Below are 20,296 nucleotides of genomic sequence, written 5' to 3' on the forward strand. Positions count from 1 at the left end.
CCGAGTGAGATGGAAGACAATCTACAATGGCCTATTATAGAAACGAGCCAAGGGCTTAAAGCAAGAATTGCAAGTCAAGTAAGGTTTAATGTAGAATGTTGCGTGTTTAAGTAATGATGGTAGGGCTTGTGCAAAACTGATGGAAAAAATAAGTAGTTAATCGATTAACCCGCCCATATTTTCAGAGTTCAGTGGACGTCAAATTGGGCAGACGGCGAGACGAGTGGGTCAGAACCAGAAGATGGCTCGGAGTGTTGCATCCTTGGAAATGTAGTCTGTCATTTGGGGATGTTCACCAACTCTATAAGCGTTTCCGTCGACCTCCATGGTCTGAACCGAACGCCACAGGCCCATGATGCTTCACTGATTTGCGCATGGGCATGGAAGGGATCGCGCAGACAGCTGATAACTCATCTATTATGCCACTTCGCTAAATAAAAGGTGCCAGAAAACTGCGAACTTAACACCGCTGGAGCCATTAGAGGACAAAGTAATAAAGTAAATTATGTTTTCCAATTAGTTTTATTCAATTTATGTAATGCATATCGCATATGCCTCTCAAATGCACTTATGATATAGGTAGCTTTTAGGGGAGTCCCGTCTGCCCGCTCGGCGCCTTGAAACAATGCATAGCTAGCTACAAAGCTTAGTGCTAGTTATTAGCTAGTTACATTTTGCTAGCTAGGTTTGTTTTTTTAGCTCGCTAGCTAGGCTATATCTAGAGTTATCGTAATGTTACATTGAAATACCTGATTTTCTTCAGTATTTGCAGGGCTAATTGGCTACATTAGTATTTTTACTGGAACATCTGCTCTTGAAACACCGCGTGCACAAATAGGACTGCCAAATAGAAGCTAGCTAGATAACGTTAGCTAACCAGCTTGTTAGCTAGCTAGCTATTTAGCATTGCTTTGCTCTGCCCGCCATCTTTTGAAAGGAATATAATTATAATCTGTGGTAATAGCTAGCTCGCCAGCAACTTTTCACCTCACGGTTTGAGTTATATATTGTGATTTTGATGTGTTTCAGAGGTTAGGGATTGCTTGTTGTTTCAGTCTTACTGTTAATAAATTGCCAGGCAACGCGGTACTCTAGGCAGATAACGCTAGCTAGCTGTTAGCTAGTTAGCTTGCTATGTCTGCTAGCTAATAGCTACCTTTCATTGCATTGGTAGCTAGCTACCTATCAAGCTACGCGTTAGTAAATAATCTGGTTTGCACTTACGTTTGCTTAGTCGGCGCTATAACTAATTTTATAGTTAACGTTAGCTTGCGAATTTCCTGTTGAAATTTTGATTCCAATAAGCGTTATAACCGACAGTGAACGTAAATTTCAATTTTGTCAACTCATTAGCTTTCAATCCAACTTAGTTAGCTAAGTTAGCTATCTAGCTGTCACTGTCTTATTCTGTTCGCTAGCTAGCTAGTAGTAACTGTTACTAGTAACATTTAGCATCGGGTCCGCTAAAAACATCTACTAGGAAGCTAGCAATCAACGTTAGCTAACCTACATAAGTTGCCTTCATATTCATTAAACAATCTAGCTATGTAATGAGTACTTTCATATTTGATTTACTTAGCTAAAGTTAATTTAGCCAACGTAATAACTCTTTTGCAGATGCGATTATGAGATATTCCTGCCACTAGCCGAGAGTAGTTAGATCTTTACTGGCAATGTGTGTGCATGCCATCTCAGCGCTGGTGAGGTACAACTTGGCAAGACCTGATATGGTGTCCCACTGAGTTATACTGCTATTTTTGAGAGGAGTTAGGCAATTAAGAGGCTTGACTGAAGTTACCTGTTTGATACAAGCGGCACCTGTCTCCTCCTCTGCCAGTCTTATTGTTCTGTCTGTACTGGACTAACCAAGCTGTGTTTCTTCTGTCTACTACTACTTTATTCATTCTCACTACATACTTTATTAATCCCAGAGGGGAAATGGCACTGTACTATATATAGAGACTAGACTATACAATACACACACATGTATATAGAGATATAATCATGCTTCAGAAGAACGAGTGTTCAACAAGGGGAGAGATTCCTATGGATGCTTAGTTTCAAGATTGATTCCAGTGTCAAGTATCACTCCACTTGGCAGTCCATTCCAAGAGCATCAACACCCACCAAACTGGAAAAGTCTGATGGTGGCTGGTACAAAGGACCTCCAGAGCCTCTCTTGAGCACTGTGGCAAAATCAGCCTCTTGGCTGAAGGTGCTCCTCTGCTTGCCCGGGAAGTCATGTAGGGGGTGAGCGACATTGTCCATTATGGCCAGCATTTAGCGACCATTCATCTCTTCCCCCAGGACAGAGTCCCTCCCACACCATTTGTCCCCCCTGATCAGCTTGTCCATCCGATTGGCGTCCGCTGCTTTGATGCTGCTGCACCTGCACACAACCGCATAGAAGATGGCACTCTCAACAACGGACTAGTAAAACCTGTTCATCATTGCTCTACATACATCAAAGGACCTGAGCCTCCTCAGGAAGTATATTCAGCTCTGTCCCTTCTTGTATTTGGGATCAATGTTTCCTGCCTATTCCAGCCTGTTGTCCAGGTGCACTCTTAATTACTTGATGTCTGGATCACATCAACATCAGCCTCTTGGATGGAGACAGCGGAAGTCCACCATCTCCCTGGTCTTGGCTACATTAAGCTGCAAGTGGTTCTGCTTGCATCACTCAACGAAGTCCTCCACCAGGCCTCTGTATTCCATCTCCTGTCCCACTCTCACAATTCAACAATGGCAGAATCGACCCCTTCTCGTTGCAGATTCATGCTAAAGGTTTCTGTCTGTCCCTCCAGAGGCAGATTGTGTCGCCATACAGCCACTGGTAGAGGAGGAGGGCAGATGTAGGTGGGGCCGCAGTAGTGGTAGAAGACTAGAGTGGTCGTTTTGGGTAGAGGATCCTGGAGGAGTGTTGGGCAGAAGACCCTGTGTTAAACGTATCGAAGAATAGGTTTAACTTGTCTGCCCTGGCTAGACTTCTACTTACTAACCAGGCTGTGTTCTCTCTGTTTGGCAGGGCAGCTGTGCAATGGGATGTGAGAGTGGCTGGAGGACTACGGAGCAGAAAGAGGAGTCCTGTTTCCACTGAAGACCCCAGACACACGCCCAGACGTGCAACACGCCCGCCGGGAGGAAGTAGGAAGTAGGACCTCCCTCCGGAATCAGGATGTCTGCTCCGCCCGAGGCTGCCCCGACCGTCGTCAATCCTACGCCCCCGGAGACGTCCAATCCCACCAAGCCGGGCAGGAAGACCAACCAGCTGCAGTACATGCAGAATGTTGTGGTGAAGACCCTGTGGAAACACCAGTTCGCCTGGCCCTTCTACCTGCCTGTCGACGCCATCAAACTCGGCCTGGCTGTAAGTCTATCATTGGTCTATTCAGGGGATAGGGGAGTATGAAATACTGATGAAGAAGGTACAATATACAGGATGTCTGATCCATACAGTGGAATAATCAGTAGCCAATATCTGATCATATGGCATATGTCTGCCCAGTATATCTGTCAAGTAAATACTCAACTCTGAAAGGCTCTTTAGCTCTCTCATTTGCTGATATGTGACATAATGTTCTATTCTAGTCTACTAGGAACATGTACACCTTTTGTGGGTAGGGTTTACGTTTTTGGTGATGCCCTCTTAGGTGATGTTTCAAGTCCTGGTTGAAACAGATTTAGACTAGTTTCTGTCATCTGCTCAATCTCAGTCTGTCTCTCTCCGGTCTGACGTGTGTAACCTGTGGGTGCTGGGCTGCAGGACTACCACAAGGTGATCAAGAGCCCCATGGACATGGGCACCATCAAGAAGAGGCTGGAGAGCAACTACTACTGGAGCGCCAGCGAGTGCATGCAGGACTTCAATACCATGTTCACAAACTGTTACATCTATAACAAGGTACACACACACACACACACACACATACACACACACACGCTACTAGAGCGCTGTTGAGTGCTTGCGGGACAACAGGATGTTCGCCTACTTTTTCCAACTACAACTTTATCACTTTGTCTCCAACAATGTAAATGGTACTGACCATATACAAGCTTAATACGGCTTGTTTCCGCAATGGAGGTGGTTCGATGACTAGGCTCACGCAAGGAGTAGTTTGATTAAGTACCTGTAGACATGGACTTGATCCTAAAGCTAACACCTTTGTTTTAGCTTAGGTGGACATTTGTCATTTAACATTTGGACATTTCCTTCTGGCAGAAGACCAGAATGTGACACCCCTTTCAATTCTATTCAAATTGTCTGATCTTTTCCACTCCCCAGCCAACAGACGACATTGTGCTGATGGCCCAGGCCCTGGAGAAGATCTTCCTGCAGAAGGTGGCCCAGATGCCCCAGGAAGAGGTGGCTCTGCTCCCTCCAGCCCCCAAAGGCAAGGCCCGCAAACCAGCTGGCCCTGGCCAAGGTAACCCTCAGCCCTAGCCTACCAGGCCAATCCCTGGCCCTCTGCTACCCTTACCCCTGGCCCCAGCTCCATCCCTTTATTACCTCCATCCCTTAAATACCTCCAGCCCTTTAATACCCCCAGCCCTTTAGTACCCCCAGCCTTCCCCACCTGTTACCCCAGACCTGTCCCTAGTCCCCCTCCTACCTCCACCCCTGGCCCTATAGTACTCAGCCCTGGCCCTCTGTTACCGTTGCCTATCCCACCTGCCTCAGCAGTCTTCTGGAACCAGAGCTGCCCCCCGCCCCCACCCAGCCAACACCCATCCTGACAGACACCTCACCTGCTGTTACCTGGGGAACACAGACCGCAACCCACAGAGGCTGATTACTTCACATCAGACAAGAATGTTAATGAGCAGTGTTGCTTTGGAACCCTTCGTGAGTAACTTGTGTGTGTGTGTGCGTGCGTGTGTGCGTCCAGTGAGCCAGCAGGCTGAGTCGTCGGCCTCCCCCCCGGCCTCGTACCCCAGCACCCCACCTCTCGTCTCTCAGACACCCGTCATCTCAGCCACACCCGCACCTGTGCCAACCGTCACTTCTGGCTCCGCCACCCCCACACCTGCCCCTGCGCCGCCCACACCCGCCATGATGCCCACGGCACAGCCAGTCGTCAAGGTAACGGCCACCACATTGTCACGCGTTTGTACGTCTGTGGCTGTCCAGACCACATGATCTGACACGCCTGTAAACTGCGAAGGTGACGAGGAGAATCAGGCTGCTGATGTGAGGTGTGTGTATGTGTTTGTGTGTGTGTGTGTGTGTCCGTCCTCCCCAGAAGAAGGGAGTAAAGAGGAAAGCGGACACCACCACCCCCACCACGTCCGCCATCGCGGCCAGCAGGAGTGACTCCCCGCCCCTCGAGACCAAGCAGGCCAAGCTGGCATCCCGTCGTGACAGCGCCCCGCGCCCCCCGAAGGCGCCTCGCAAGGAGGAGGAAGGGGGAGAGGCGGGCACCGGGGGGAAGAAGGCCCGGGGGGGCAGCGGGGGTGGCGGTGGCGGCGGCGGCGGCCTGGGGGAGCAGATGAAGCACTGCGACACCATCCTGAAGGAGATGCTGTCCAAGAAGCACGCGGCGTACGCCTGGCCCTTCTACAAGCCCGTCGACGCCGAGGCTCTCGAGCTGCACGACTACCACGAGATCATCAAACACCCCATGGACCTCAGCACTGTCAAGGTAACGCACCCGCACACACACACACACACAGAGCATCTTCCACGGTAGGGCCGAACGGTGCCGCGTCGCGGAGCCGTGGGAACGGTCGCCGTTTCTGTTTCCATCTCTCAGGCTGCTAGAACCCCCAGGCGGCGAGCGATGTGGCGCTTCCGCGACGGCGTCCCTTTGTGTGTGTGTCATAAACACGCCGGTTGTTATCGCTCCCCGTTGGGTTTTGCTCTTGTTCTGTTCTGACGCACTTCTAAAACCTACAGCGGTTCTTAAGATACAAGTACAGCGACGGGCTGTAGGAAGAGCTTATTGTCTTATTTGGACAGCCTGTGTAGATAGGAAACATTCAACACAGAAATTCAAGGAAGGGTAATGGAGCAAAGCAACCATTTTTACAGTAGTCACTTATTTTTCACTGGACAATACGTCGCCTTTGTCACAATTCAATCTACAGCCTTCTCCCCAAACGCTGTATAGATACCTAGTTAAAACTGACCTTAATGCCGGGCTCACACTACAGGATATTTAAAATCCTAACCAATTTCGAAATCGGGTTACATCACACACATAAGGAGAATCTTAACAGATATTCTTCTTGCGCATCTCATACGAGCACACACAGCAAGATTTGAAAATAACGGCTCATCACACACTACAGGATCTTATCGTGCCTGAGGGAGCAACGAACCACTGGTCTCGCCGTCTCACTTGTAAAGTCAGGACGTAATAAACTTAAATATCTAACTTGTTTGATATTATCGGGGCCGCCCCGATGGGTCTGCGAGCCGATCGGGAGGTATAAGATTGGATCTGTAAACACCTCACATCACAAGATAATCTGGACCGATCATCGGCCTCGACCAACGTTCCAGACCAGATTTCTCCTCCGATTGTCGGGAGGGGTGAATAGGGGATAAATCGGCCCAAAAATCCTTTAGTCTGAGCCCGGCATAACGTGAACAGTTCTGCTGCACTGAACGCGGTTGGTCTACAAGCGTGCTGCGCGCGGTCAGCACGCGTTCCACGCCAAACCGTTTCCAGGTGGAAACACCAGTTGGAACCGTTCCCCTCTGTGCTCCGAACCGTTCGGCCCTGAGGTGGAACAGCTCTGTTATTGTCCTCAGTTCAAGTAGTCTGATGGTGGTTGTCTCTGCTCAGAAAAAGATGGATGGCAGAGAGTACCCAGACGCCCAGAGCTTCGCCACGGACGTCAGGTTAATGTTCTCCAACTGCTACAAGTACAACCCTCCAGACCATGAGGTGGTGGCCATGGCACGCAAACTACAGGTAGGACCACCACCTCACCTGGGTGTGTATGTGTGTGTGGGGGGGTAATTCTGTGTGTGAACACTTGTGTGTGTCTGTGCCTAACCCCCCTGTGTGTGTACCTTCCTTTGTATGTCTGCGTTTGAACACTGCGTGTGTGTCTGTGTGTGTGCTTGTGAACCTCCCTTTGTACGTTTGTGTTTGAACACTCCTCTGTGTGTGTGTGTGTGTGTGTGTGTGTGTCTGTGCGCGTGTGTGTGCGGCAGGACGTTTTTGAGATGCGGTTTGCCAAGATGCCAGACGAGCCAGCGGAGGCCGCAGCACCCCCGGTGGTCAGTAAGAGCACGGCGAGCAGCGACAGCAGCGCTGGCTCCTCCTCCTCAGACAGCTCCGACTCCGAGGAGGAACGCGCTACACGATTGGCTGAGCTACAGGAACAGGTGGGCTCTACCAACCTCGGACCAAGACCCCCCGCGTCCTGCAGGGATGGACCGCCCCCCCCTCCCCCATGTCTGCCCTGTAGTGTAGCACAGCCAGACTAGTGTTTAGACCAGTCAGACTGAAACAGGCCACACAGACCCACAGTGTACATATCACCGAGTAGAACCTTGTAAGAGAACACCAACTAGTAGCCCTCTGAGAGCTAGAGACCAAAGCGCCGGAGCAAACCCAGGTGAGAACCCTCGGGCAGGTCTGAGAGCCATGTAGGCTGCTCTACCTGCCGGTCATCCACAGAAGAACCCCCCCCCCCCCCCCCCGGCCACCACTACCACCACCACAGAGACAGCCAGAGTCTCCTGCTGTAGGCTATGTAGACAGGGCCCTGGTACAGTCTTCACTGTGGCTTGCATGTCGACACTGTAGCTCAAGCTTGGAGAAGCCAAGTCCATCTGGCCCGCCCGGTCCGGGCCAGGCCAACAGAGTTGAGCTGTGTTTCTGATGTTAACTGCTGTGTGGAGTGTGTATCTCTGACCCCTCACCCCCCTCTGGCTTTCTACCCAGCGGTTCACTCAGGAGCACCCCACTGCTAACAGGGCGGGGGAAAAAAACGGGTGTGCCAAACGTTTCCAGGTGATTTACCTCTTACTTCCCAGTCCCACAATCCTCCTTGTTCATACTGCACCTTGGTTAGAGAGCGCTAGGGGTGAGGGGTGGGGGGGTAAGGCGGAGTACAGGGGATGAGGGGGTATGTAGACGGCAGTGAGGTAGATTAGGGGCATCAGGTAGGGGTAGGAGTTATCTGTCGAGGCTTCTGTAGACTAGGCAGTATCTAAAGGCTTTAGACATTGCTACATGCTACATGTCGGCTGGGAGAGGGAAGGCTGGGCCTGGTTAGGGCTGGATGGTGGCTGGTGAGGTTAGCCGCTTAGTTAGCAGTGCTTCTGTTGCCTGTGGCTGTCAAGTCAGAGGTGTGTCTGGTCTGATAGCCTCAAGTATAGCTCCAGGGGATAGCTGCATATAATGGGAGATGAGACAGACAGTAGATGAGTCAACCCAATTTGAGCCAGTCTTGTTTTTTGTTCTGTTCTAATTACCTATGTGTTTTATCCCAATATCAATCAGTGCTTGTCTCCTGTTCTGCTCAATCAGTGTGTTAGCGTAGTAAAGTGCTAGTCCAGACTCAGATATTAATGTTGAAATACTGAACTATCCCTTCAAAATGTTGGCTGCATCCAGGCCAAAGGTGTGGCCCGCTCCTTCCTGACCATAGAGACAACCTTGTAGGTGCATTCATGCCATTCATGTGAAAATGCTACTGGTGAAGCCATTCTCCAACCTCTCTACTGGCTGGTCCCACTGAGGGCTAGGGAATTTTTGATTACAATTCTTCCTGCCTTTGATCTAGTCTGCATAGTAACAGTAGATATTCAAGGGATAGATCACTTTTTCAACTTTGTTCTTAAGAGAAGTGGGTAATTGAGGCCATCAGTTTCAATAATACTTAGGGATGTTAACAATGAATCAATAAGCGATTCATGGTCGTTAAGCATTTGCTTCGAGCATGTGAAATTTACTCGATCTACTATCAAACAACGTGGTCTACTATCAAACGTGTTTGATAGTAGATCGAGTAAATTTCATGTGTTCGAGCAAATCCTTACGACCATGAATTGCTGATTAATTAGCAATTAACAATCGATTAATTGTTAACATCCCTAAGTCATGCTCAAAATTCTAACAAGCCTGAACTTTAGGTTTCTCAGGAACCCTAATGTGGATTAAAAACCTGTCTGGATTTATCAGCGGGTATAGATGAGTATACAAACAGTGAACTATCCCTTTAAGTTTGGCATCATAATCGTGAGTAACTGTCAATGATATCAAATCAGATGTACCTGGGGGGCCAACAGCGAATCATATCATATGCTGAAGGGCCAAGTAAAGGGTGATTTCTGAGTGATTCTAGCGTCTAATTCACCATAGAGATTAAAATGAGGTATCTCGCTCCTGTACAAGTCTGTCTGGGAGAGACATTCATGCTAAAGCTACACTCAGCAGTGTGACACACTCCAATACCGCCCCAGACACTTGCAACTCATCAGACCATTTGGGTGAGCTTTCTCGGTCTGCGCAATGTCTTACTAGTCCGTATGTGTCCGGGCTTGACGTCACACTCCACTGCTGAGTGTCCTGGCATTTCTATGGCCTTAAAGGAGTAGTAAAGGGAAAATGCATGTTTAGCCCTGTTTTAAGGTTACTTATGATCATATACAATGGTTCAGATCAAAACGTTGACAAAGCTAGCATTTTTGAGAAAGTTGATATTGCTCTACCACCGTTTTGGTCATACAATGGATGTGGATGGGCATCTTGAAAAATCATTCAAAAACATAAACTTAAACTCTCGATTTCAAAGACAAGAAGCTCACCGAGGGTGTAATTTGTGCCTGTTGGTGTTCTGACATCAAATTCGCCGCAAAGTATGAATCCTGTAGGGTTTTATTGATCATTTTAGGAAATCCATTGACTTGTATTGAAGCGACTGTTGTAGATGTGTAGATCAATCCGCAGAGGGGATTCTGGAAGCGGAACTACTTACGGTAGCTATTGTTATTGTTTATGTTGCTAGGCTACCTAGTTTGCGGAAGTTTACACACATGTGCTGCGACTAAATAGTTCTATGCTAAATGTTTTAAAAAGCCTGAAATCGAGAGTTTAACATGTTTTTGAATGATTTTTCAAGGTGCCCATCCACATCCATTGTATGACCAAAACGGTGGTAGAGCAATTATCAACTTTCTCGAAAATGCTAGCTTTGTCAACGTTTTGATCTGAACCATTGTATATGATCATTAGTAACCTTAAAACAGGGCTAAACATGCATTTTCCCTTTAATACTCCTTTAACCCGGGATGGAGTGGCTGGAGAGGTGATTGGTTACTGCTCCCTCAATAGAGATGCGGCTACTTCTTTCATCCCTGCCTCCTGGTCCGCCTGCGTCCCGTGGCGCTGCGCTGGTCCACTCAGCTGCAGACTGTTGGCGCCCCCGCTCAGACCAGCACCGCATGTCCAGACGCCTGCAGCTGACTGGACCAGCGCTCCCTCCAGAGTCGACGGGAGGAGGGCTAGGACGCAGACCTGTCTGTCTGTTTGCTAACTCCAGAGCTGGAATGTCGGCTGATAGCCCCTCCCCCTTCTCTCTATCTCTCTATCTTTCTCTCTCGCTCTCTCTCTCTGCCCCGCCCGTCAGCTGAAGGCGGTCCATGAGCAGCTGGCCGTCCTATCACAGGCTCCGGTCAGCAAACCAAAGAAGAAGAAGGAGAAGAAGGAGAAAGACAAGAAAAAAGAGAAGGAGAAGGAGAAACCTGCCAAGGCGAAGGTGGAGGAGGAGAAAAGGCCTAAAGCTGCCCAACAGACCAAGCCAGCCAATCAGAAGAAAGCTCCAGCCAGGAAAGCGAACAGCACCGTGACCGCTACCAGGTACCAGGCCTCTGTCTGTCACCTGTGACCCCTTAACCCCGCCTGTCCCCTAACCACGTCTGACCTCTGAACCCTTATCCTCTGCTAGTCCCTCCCCACCCTAGCCTGTTCAGATCAGCCTGCAACCAAACCTTCTAACACGCGTATGACACTCGTCCCCAGGCAACCGAAGAAGGGTTCAAAGGCGGGGCCAGCAAACGGCGAGGAGGGGGAGGAGCCGTCCCTGCCGATGTCGTACGACGAGAAGCGGCAGCTGAGCCTCGACATCAACCGTCTGCCCGGCGAGAAGCTTGGCCGCGTTGTGCACATCATCCAGTCGCGTGAGCCCTCGCTGCGAGACTCGAACCCGGACGAAATCGAGATCGACTTTGAGACGCTGAAGCCGTCGACGCTCAGAGAGCTGGAGAGATACGTCAAGTCCTGCCTGCAGAAGAAACAGAGGAAGCTGCTACGTAAGACCTGGCTGTCTCTCTGCTTGTGTCCACCATTTCCATCTCTCTATCCATCTCCATAACTCATTCCTTCTCTTCTTCCGCTCTCTGTTTTCTGTCTAGTGTTTGACAGCTTGTCTGAAGGTTTTGTTATTTTGTCCAAATGCTCTACAGACCCTTTATGATCTCCCTCTGCTCCCTGTCTGTCTGTCTGCTTGCCTGTCTCTTGTCTGCCTGCTGGTATTTGCCTGTCTGTCTTGTTGTTCCTTGTGTCCCCTCCGGTCAGTCATACTGTCTCACCTCCCCCTGTTGACAGACGTCCATAAACGCCAGTAGGGGTTAGAGTTCAGTGGTTAGAAGGTAGAGGTCATAGATTGGGTGGGAGTAGGTGCTAGGGGGTGGAGTTAGTGCTGGTGCCACACCTGCCAGGTGCTGATGCCCTGCTGTGTGTCCTCCTGCAGTGGGTTCTGGGGAAAAGAGTTCCAAGTCTAAGGAAGAGCTGGTTCAGGACAAGAAGAGAGAGTTAGAGCAGAGACTACAGGATGTGAGCAGACAACTGTATAACAACAACAGCAAGAAACCGCCCAAAACAGGTACCTGTGCTTCAGAGCTCTTCCTGGTGCAGGCTGCCACCTTGGGCTGGAGGCTCCGATAGGCTAGAGAGAGACCAGACAGGCTAGGGAGAGCAGGACACGCAGGTTTGAGGGACAGAAAGACTGATCAACATAGAGATACACATGCTAGTAACAGCATGTTATTACAGGGTAGAGAGACAGATAGGCTAGAAAGACAGGCTAGCGTGAGAGACAGACAGGTTAGATGGGCTGGAGAGATGAACAAGATGGAGGTTTGTCAGGTGACGGGTCTTGAAATCAGGAATCTTCTCAGTTAATCTCCCTTTACCCTAGGCCCTGGGTCTAGATCCTGTAACCTAGGCCCCGGGTCTAAATCCTGTAACCTAGGCCCTGGGTCTAGATCCTGTAACCTAGGCCCTGGGTCTAGATCCTGTAGCCTAGGCCCCGGGTCTAGATCCTGTAACCTAGGCCCCGGGTCTAGATCCTTTAACCTAGGCCCCGGGTCTAGATCCTATAACCTAGGCCCCGGGTCTAGATCCTATAACCTAGTCCCCGGATCTAAATCCTGTAACCTAGGCCCCGGGTCTAGATCCTATAACCTAGTCCCCGGATCTAAATCCTGTAACCTAGGCCCCGGATCTAGATCCTGTAACCTAGGCCCCGGGTCTAGATCCTGTACCCTAGGCCCCGGGTCTAGATCCTTTAACCTAGGCCCCAGGTCTAGATCATGTGACCTGGGCCCTGGGGTGACCTTGAGTTTGTGTCCATCGCAGGGCAGAAGGCTCTCTGCTGGGTAGGGGGGGTCATGTTTCTAGTATCCATGGTCCACTCCTCTCACGCTAGACAGACTCATGTTCTCTGTCTTGGGCGTCCGCCTCCCTCTTTCTGACTGCATGGATGGCAGCCTCTCCTTCACTACTCCTCACCAAAGCTGTGGCTGTGTGTCTTTTCACTGTCACGACACCGCTGCGCCAACGTGTGTGCGCGCATGCGTGCCTGTTTGTTAACGACTCTGGCGTGTCCTCTCCCCTCACAGAGAAGGCGGCGAGCGGAGCAGCGGGGGGCGGAGCCTCTCGTCTGAGTGGCAGCAGCAGTTCCTCCGACTCTGGCAGCAGCAGTTCCAGTGGATCCAGCTCAAGCAGTGACTCAGACTGAACCTCTCACACACATGCGCACACACACACACACACGCACATATACATATATGCTTACACACACACACACACACACACACAAAGGCGCACTCTCCTAAAACACACAGACACACACACTGAACCACACATACACACCCTGAGTGTCTCAGCCTGGAGCCCTGAGGGCCACCTGGAGGCGGCCAGCCTGAAACCAGACTGTACATACGTCCCCCGAGGCCCTCTAGGTCATTTAACCCTTTTATAGCTAATAGTGCTCATTTCCCCTGGAGGACCTTTCTAAGAGGAACAACAGACTTCTGATGCTGAGGATCTTGACCATGTTTTGTATGTAGACGCCTGTAGAGCCAGACAGACAGTAGGATCAGAGTGAGAGTGTTGTAGCTGACTGACCCTAGTCTCCGTGTGTTGTGCTGCCCTCTAAGGGAACCGCCCGGTATCACCGGAACGTCGCCATCCCACTTCCTCTGCCGACAGGAAGAGAAAGGTGTCACTTGCTCCTGGTGCTCCCAGCTGACCTTATCTTGGGGGCTGTCGCTGTAGCCCTACGGAATCCCGGACAACACTAAGACACACCTCCATATAGCAACAAGAGCTCTCTCTCCCTTCCCCAGGCAGACGTCTGCTGCCACCCACCCCACCAACACAACATTCCAGAAGCATGTTTGGTCTGAACGGTTCCAGCCAGGGCTGTAAATAATGGCTCTGGATACAGCCATGGATTAACACAGACAGTATCGCCATGGTTACAACACAGACCGAATCACCATGGTTACAGTATATTCTTGGTTATTGCTCTAATCGCAGGATGTGAATGATGATGTCATTGAAATGTTCAGTGGATTTAAAACGGCTTTGTTTTTAGTGACTTCTGTCTCTGTCAGCCTCCCATGAGCCTCCCTAGCACCTCTTTAGTCTCCAGGTTCTGTCGGACCTCTTGTACGTCTGCAGCCCCGGGTGGGAGCGCCTGTGCAGAGCCCACGCCCACAAGGTCAACAATGGGACGCTAGCTAACTGAACACTACTTTTCCATGTTTCTTTATGGGTTGTGTTGATATCTTATTTGTGTCTCATATTTTTGTACCAGTGTTTGTTTTGATATTCCCCCACCCCCTATCCCCAGGGCGTAGGGCTGATCAGACTGATGTTAGGGTTGTTAAATAAACTGCCCCGACAGACAGAACTGTACGAGTCACCTCTGATTCTTCACTGATCAGCTTGTGTGATTGGTCTGAAGTCATTTATTCGGAAAAGAAACTAAGGCTATGTTCAACTTATTTCCTAGATCTCTCCTCTAGTTTTAGCTGTTTCTGTCTCTTACACTTGTCTCTCTGCCAGTGATGGGTATATCTGCCACCTGCCATGTCTGCTAACTGTCATTTCTGAATGTAATACAATGCTTTTGTTTGTTTGTTTGGGACACAGATTCTATTGAGATTGAGATGTTTTCATTTCCTATTCTGGTGAGTGAACACTAACTGTAGCCCGGACACCGCTAGGTTCTGTAGTATTTGTGTGGACAACACATTTAAAACGAGTTAATTAGTTTAATGATCAAAGGGGGTTGGTCTGTTCAGAGTAAAAGTCAGCCTTTTTTCTTTCTGTTTGAACATTACAAAGACCTGTAAATCAAGCTAGTAAACTATGTTGTGATTTGCAATCTGGTCTTCCTGCCAAATTCAGAATCTTGTCTTCAGCGTGTTTGTTGACCATGTACACCTGTGGTGTCTGAATTATAACTGCTCTGGCTCTGTGGTGTCTGAAGTGGGAAGCGTGCCTGTCTCCCATAAGTCCTTTGGCCAGCCAGTGGTCAGTAACGGTGACGTTCAAACGCCCGGCGGCCCCACAACTCTGAGTCAGCTGAATTAGCTGAGTAAAACATGGATGAGGATATGAGTAGAGGTATTTTCACCATATCCACTCATTTGTTTTTAGATCATGGTCAATTTATAGTTGATTTTATATTTTAATTAAATGATTTTATGTATTTGCATGCACTCCGACTGATAACTTTCTCAGATATTCTTTGAGCACTGTATAGTATCTTGTGTAGACAGCAGTCCTGGAGAAAACGTCACCCTCATCCAGGCCACCTGGGGGAGAACAGACAAAGCTGAATGATCTGATGTAATTACTTCTATGGGATCCCTTATTTTCTGAGTTACTTTGTTTTCATAAATAAACTACGTAAACGTACACTGCTGCTGTGTGGTTCTCTGTAGAAGGCCTCTGACGCTTCATGGCTTATTTCCACTGAGGTGCACTAGCTTGGTTTATGTATCACTGCTGAACGGGAGGGTGTCTTAACAGATAACTGCCCCTCTGGGTTCCCCTCTGAGCAAGGCTGCTGTGAAGTTATCTGTAGAAGGCCTCTGATGCCTAATCGTTGAGTTCTACAACAAAGGGCAGCCTGGGCAAGTTGTGAGATCACAGAATGGAAGGGATGCTTAAACCTGTTGGTGCCTGACAGCTAGTCTATGACAGCCTGGTTTATCTCAGCGTGGATGGAGGTCAACCTTTATCAAACTGCTGGAGAGGAGCAGGTGTTTTGTGTTCATGGTACATATAAGCTCTAGTGATCTGGCTACTTGATATGTTAAAGCTTAAACATGCTTCTCTTGCTGTCATGGCATGGTGGCATGTGTCTTTCTCTTTCACGCAGAAGACTTGGCTGTATAGTCACTGCTGGGGCCTCAGCTTCTTGACGGATTCTGAGTATTAGGCTACAGTTAGATGTTGCAGAGATGGAAATTTGCATAGATTGTTGAGTGCCTCCAACTGGGAGGTATAATAGCTTAACTTCTTTCAAAATATGAACCACAATGTATAATTTATTCACAATAATACTGCTATAAAGCATGCTTACATGAAAGTGAAAGACATTTAACACTGCAACGCCTCATAAAGCCCCATAACAGCAAGTTACATGAGACATTTTCTGACAGGTCACAACATGAAATCCATTTCCCATCAGCAACATTTTCAGAGCGTCGCTTGTAGTTCTCCTGTCAATCAGGGCAGCTGTCACATAATCCGACAGATCCTGGAGCGGCCGCCGTCAGAAGAGGCATCCAGGGTGCGTTTGTCCCGCACCACCACGGCCTGGTTCCCAAACTGACTATACAAAGAACTCTGACTACGGCTGAGGTAGTTTGTGGGTGGTGCTCGCTCCAGCTCTAGCTGCTGCTGTTGCCAGATGAGCAGCGATGTGTCCCTGTATCTGAGCCGAGCATAACCCTCAGATAGAGCTTTCTCTGCTAAAGGATATAGTCCCGACATATTACAGGCATAGGTCTCTCTTCAGGCCTGGGCTAAGATGTCGTGGTATCATCGTTGGTTGTCAGGCGGCAGGCCACATTCCGGTGGAGTGGGTGGGTGGTAGTCATGGATGTATTAGGTGGTAGTATTCTAGGTCCGAACACTACAATGCCTTGGGAAGTAAGCTCGGGTCACTAATGTGGTCACTGGTCATATAGTTACCAACAGAACCCGGCTAGCTTGCTAAGACGATACGCCAGCTACGGCACTCCAGACCAAATCGTGAAAAATGCTGACGACCTCAAGCCTCAAAATAGTAACGCGACCGTGTAGCTAGCTGCTCGCTAGCATCGCTTGTGTCCTCTAGGATCTCGAGGGGAAAAAAACAATGGTTGCTTTCAGAATAGTCTGGTAGGCAACTTGATAAACTGGCTAGATTTGGCACTTTTGTGTAGACCAAAAACCACTGGCGTTGTTGATGCCTATAGCAACGGTGCCCTTACAAATCTGTCCGGGTGGAAAAATTTCACAAACAGTTGTTCCATATGCCAACCTTTATTTACTTGCTTTTGTTGTCCCTTGACTTTAGTGCGCGAGACATCATACATTCGATGAAAGCAGCATACTCGTATATTACAACAGCAACCTTTTCAAATTATCCATACCACAAATAAAAGATATTACATTAACAGTGTAGTCCATTGTTATAGCCTATACCCGCATTCGGTGTAGTGAGGAGTTGAGGGCTTTAACAGTATGTTTAGACCACACTGTAAATAAATGTATGTTTAATTTAACGTTCACCGTGATGTACCAGTGACAAGCTAAAAGCCCAAAGGAAGAAAAAAAAAAAACACAGCACAATTGAATTTACATGTTCACTTCATCTGTCCAGTCATCTTTCATCTTGGCACTAAGAGACTCATGGTCTTGCAGGAAAGAGATTGTGGCATCCCAGCTGAATACAGGAGTCCCTGGTGTGCGCGCCCTCCAGAGAAGTAAACCGTGTCAGCAGTACTAGAAGCCTCCGGGACATGATCAGGTCACTTCTTCTTTGGCCCTGGCTCCATGGGTTGGCCAATGTCTTTCCCTCTCAGCTTCAGCCCTAGGAAAAACAGAGATGCAACACCTCAGACAACAGATACTTCAGGTCATAACACCCGTCATAGCTTGGCATAGGCATTATGCATAACAACAGTCATGCATAGCCAGACCTATCTCCACACTTTGTTTACGCTGTGCCAGCACTGGAGAAAGATAAAGGGGAAAAAACGCTGTATTTCTTTAAACATCGACCATCACAATCGTCTTGGACGGAGCTGGTCGGAGGTTGTTGTTGTTTGAGGGGACTCTCGTCGACACTTACTGGGCAGTAATAAACCCAATGACAAAACCTACATCTGATGAGTCAGACTATGCATCACAAATGTCAAGCCTTCACTTCAGTTCAATCAATTAATTTAAATCTCTATTGTCTACATATAAACATACTCTGTGTGTGTGTGTGTGTGTGTGTGTGTGTGTGTGTGTGTGTCAGTATATTAATTATACATAGCTATCAATACCAGGACTTGGAGAATCAATTCTGAAATGTAAAAATATTAAACTGTGATGCACAGAATCGTTTTCCCCCATAGCCCTATTCACTGACATATTGACCATTCCTTAAAATAATGTAACATAAGATAAAACACAGGTGTTACGCATTACATACTAATGATATGATTGCATCTTGACCAATCACCACGTTTGGCCAACAGTAGGCTACAGTATGTGAAATATTTCAAATGTTCTTCATTGCGCTCAATGGATCAGTTCAAAAAGCATGAAGATAGTGCTTTAAAATTGCAGGTAGCTCAAGCTGCAAACTATCCATGTATTTAAAATTATTGTTACTGACTTGTTTGACCAAGCTACACTCACCTATTGCTCTCTCGATCTTGATCATGACCTGGTTGTTAGGGATGGCCTTCCCGCACTCGTAGTCTGTTATGACCTGTGGCTTCTCGTTGATTCTCTATGAAAACAACATCACCACAGCTTTTAGACACACTGGCAGATCCCATTCTCAGAATCCAGAAGATTCCGTTTCTGTCTCTCTATAAGACAGGATGGGCAGTGGGCTGTGTGTGTGTGTGTGTTCTACTCACAGTGGCCAGGTCCTTCTGCGTCAGACCCTTGCTCTGACGTCCCTGCTGGATGACCTTGCCCACCTCCAGGGAAACCCTCAGGTGTTGCAGTTCCTCTGTCTCACGGTCCAGCTTGGCAGTGTTCTTGGTGATGACATGTTGTTTGTTTTGTCCTGCAGCCCCTGGTATGGAGGAGGAGGGGAGTTCAGATATTACACAACATTAGTGACAATATATAACCCCATTCCCTGTGCAAACTAGTTCTCCATTCTTTAAAAATGTTGTATGAGTGGTATGAGACGCAAGTCTGCCACCGAATGGTCTGGTTTGCAACTGAATATTCACTAAAACAACAGAGCACTATTATGGAATACATTCCTCATGTAGAGCTTTACTTAGTCATGGCAAAACATTGAACAGGGATGGGTAAATTGAGTTCTTACATTTCTTGGATGTTTCAAGTTCTTCTCCACGTCTCTGAGCAGCTGCAATAGCCTATAAAATAAAACAGCCGAAGGTTAATGGTGTATTCGTTTGTGGTCGGAGGTGGCAAGTCGCAAGTGGCAAAATACCTACCTCCGACCTGTGTGCATTCGAGCTATATACCATTATATCACAGTTACCTAGTTATATCTATATACCATTATATCACAGTTACCTAGTTATATCTAGTGCATTCGAGCAACTGGGGGCTGAGAAACATATCCGAATTTGCGACGAGGAAGTGCGAGTTCATGCGGTGTTTTATTTAATAATTCCTAGTAGCAAGTCGCAATTTGCCATCTTCCAGTTATAAACGAACGCACCATAACTATCCTGAAGCACATAGCTAGCTAGCTAGCTAGTAGCAAGGTGTTAATCGTCGTTTAATTTGTTAGCTAGTGGCCCCATCAGATCAATTGCCAGCTGCCAACTGATTAACTATAGCTAGCTAGCAAAGTGTTAATCGTCTAACGTTAGCTACCGTTTAATTTGTTAGCTAGTAGCCCTATCAGATCACTTGCCAGCTAACACTTGTGCCAACTGCGTTGACAGTGGACACAAACAAAATGGGAGCAAACCACCAGCTCTAGTGTAACGTTATATAGTTAGTGCAAGCTAAGAAGTGGGCACCTAACTTAGACGTGTGTAAATACGCTAACGTTAGCTACTGTTATTGCTAAATAAGCTCTCATAAAATAACATCTTATTTACAATCTAGCTAGCTAGATATGCTAGACACTTTATTTATCCCAAGGGGATAGCTAAATGACAATGGTGTGGGTTGGGAAAATGGCTAACTGGAATTGTTACTAGTTACACAGACAGCTGCTAGCTGGCTTGCTAGGCTAAAATAGCCATCTAGTGCTAGCTAGCTAGCTAGCAGACGGTACCTACCTGTTTGGACTTTGACTGCGCAGCAGTTGGACCTCTCTTCCTCAGCACGGTCACTGTGTCCCAGTCACTTTCTGCCATTATGAATCTTTGCCGTCACAATTTATGAAAATGTAAAACGGTTCGACGTATACAAATAGTGTCAATTTGTGGTTAGCTCCAACCAAGTTAACGTTAGCTAACGTAGCTTGCTAAGCTCGTTGAAGGAAGTGTGGAACGTGTCGTGGAAGTAGCTTCCTGTAACCGTACTCTCTGTAATAGTCCTCAGCACACTTTTCAGCACATAGTGGGAAATGTTTTTTTTTTCATAGTGGAAAAGGATTTCATAACATAAGGTAATGCTTTCATAAGACGTGTGTAAATGGTAAATGGACTGCACTTATATAGCGCTTTTCCACCTTAGCGGCACTCAAAGTGCTTTACAATGGCCTCTCATTCACCCATTCACACACCAATGGCGGCAGCTACCATGCAAGGCGCTAACCTGCTCATTGGGAGCAATTTGGGGTTAGGTGTCTTGCTCAAGGACACTTCGACATGTGGACAGACGGAGCTGGG

At 48.0% G+C, this 20,296-nt stretch overlaps 3 protein-coding genes across 5 annotated transcripts; 1 reads left to right on the top strand and 2 right to left on the bottom strand.

Annotated features, from left to right (window-relative positions):
• The first annotated feature begins 389 nt into the window (after nt 1–389).
• Nucleotides 390–15,173, top strand: brd3b (bromodomain containing 3b). Of its 3 annotated transcripts, XM_084457279.1 has the most exons (12): nt 390–498; nt 3,029–3,370; nt 3,767–3,904; nt 4,286–4,427; nt 4,890–5,083; nt 5,244–5,642; nt 6,792–6,920; nt 7,166–7,339; nt 7,902–7,970; nt 10,591–10,820; nt 10,983–11,272; nt 12,863–15,173. In XM_084457279.1, the coding sequence occupies exons 2-12, from the start codon at nt 3,179–3,181 to the stop codon at nt 12,979–12,981; spliced, it is 2,076 nt and encodes a 691-aa protein (XP_084313405.1). In that variant the 5' UTR covers nt 390–498; nt 3,029–3,178; the 3' UTR covers nt 12,982–15,173. The 3 variants fall into 3 exon arrangements, with proteins under 3 accessions (XP_084313405.1, XP_084313404.1, XP_084313406.1); XM_084457278.1 differs by lacking the exon at nt 390–498 and having other exon boundaries at nt 1,652–3,370; XM_084457280.1 differs by lacking the exon at nt 390–498 and having other exon boundaries at nt 1,652–3,370; nt 5,247–5,642.
• Nucleotides 15,174–16,001: 828 nt separating this feature from the next.
• On the bottom strand, nt 16,002–16,256 carry brd3os (BRD3 opposite strand; the record flags this gene model as incomplete). Its single annotated transcript, XM_084457742.1, has 1 exon — nt 16,002–16,256. One exon carries the CDS (start codon nt 16,254–16,256, stop codon nt 16,002–16,004), a length of 255 nt encoding a protein of 84 aa, XP_084313868.1.
• A 532-nt stretch (nt 16,257–16,788) lies between these two features.
• edf1 (endothelial differentiation-related factor 1) lies at nt 16,789–19,950 on the bottom strand. The gene is made up of 5 exons (XM_084457551.1): nt 19,742–19,950; nt 18,808–18,859; nt 18,386–18,546; nt 18,159–18,252; nt 16,789–17,340 (listed from the first exon to the last, which is right to left on the bottom strand). The coding sequence occupies exons 1-5, from the start codon at nt 19,817–19,819 to the stop codon at nt 17,279–17,281; spliced, it is 447 nt and encodes a 148-aa protein (XP_084313677.1). The 5' UTR covers nt 19,820–19,950; the 3' UTR covers nt 16,789–17,278.
• Nucleotides 19,951–20,296: the final 346 nt, after the last annotated feature.

Source organism: Borostomias antarcticus (genome assembly GCF_949987555.1).
Source record: "Borostomias antarcticus genome assembly, chromosome: 23".
Classification (NCBI taxonomy): Eukaryota; Metazoa; Chordata; class Actinopteri; order Stomiiformes; family Stomiidae; genus Borostomias; species Borostomias antarcticus.

Coding starts and splice junctions, on each gene's coding strand:
- brd3b (XM_084457279.1), top strand. CDS start 3,179: ATGTCTGCTCCGCCCGAGGCTGCCCCGACCGTCGTCAATCCTACGCCC. Junction 3,905..4,285: donor ACTGTTACATCTATAACAAG/GTACACACACAC, acceptor TCCACTCCCCAG/CCAACAGACGACATTGTGCT. Junction 4,428..4,889: donor ACCAGCTGGCCCTGGCCAAG/GTAACCCTCAGC, acceptor GTGTGCGTCCAG/TGAGCCAGCAGGCTGAGTCG.
- edf1 (XM_084457551.1), bottom strand. CDS start 19,819: ATGGCAGAAAGTGACTGGGACACAGTGACCGTGCTGAGGAAGAGAGGT. Junction 18,860..19,741: donor CGCAGTCAAAGTCCAAACAG/GTAGGTACCGTC, acceptor TTTATTTTATAG/GCTATTGCAGCTGCTCAGAG. Junction 18,253..18,385: donor CGCAGAAGGACCTGGCCACT/GTGAGTAGAACA, acceptor TTGTTTTCATAG/AGAATCAACGAGAAGCCACA.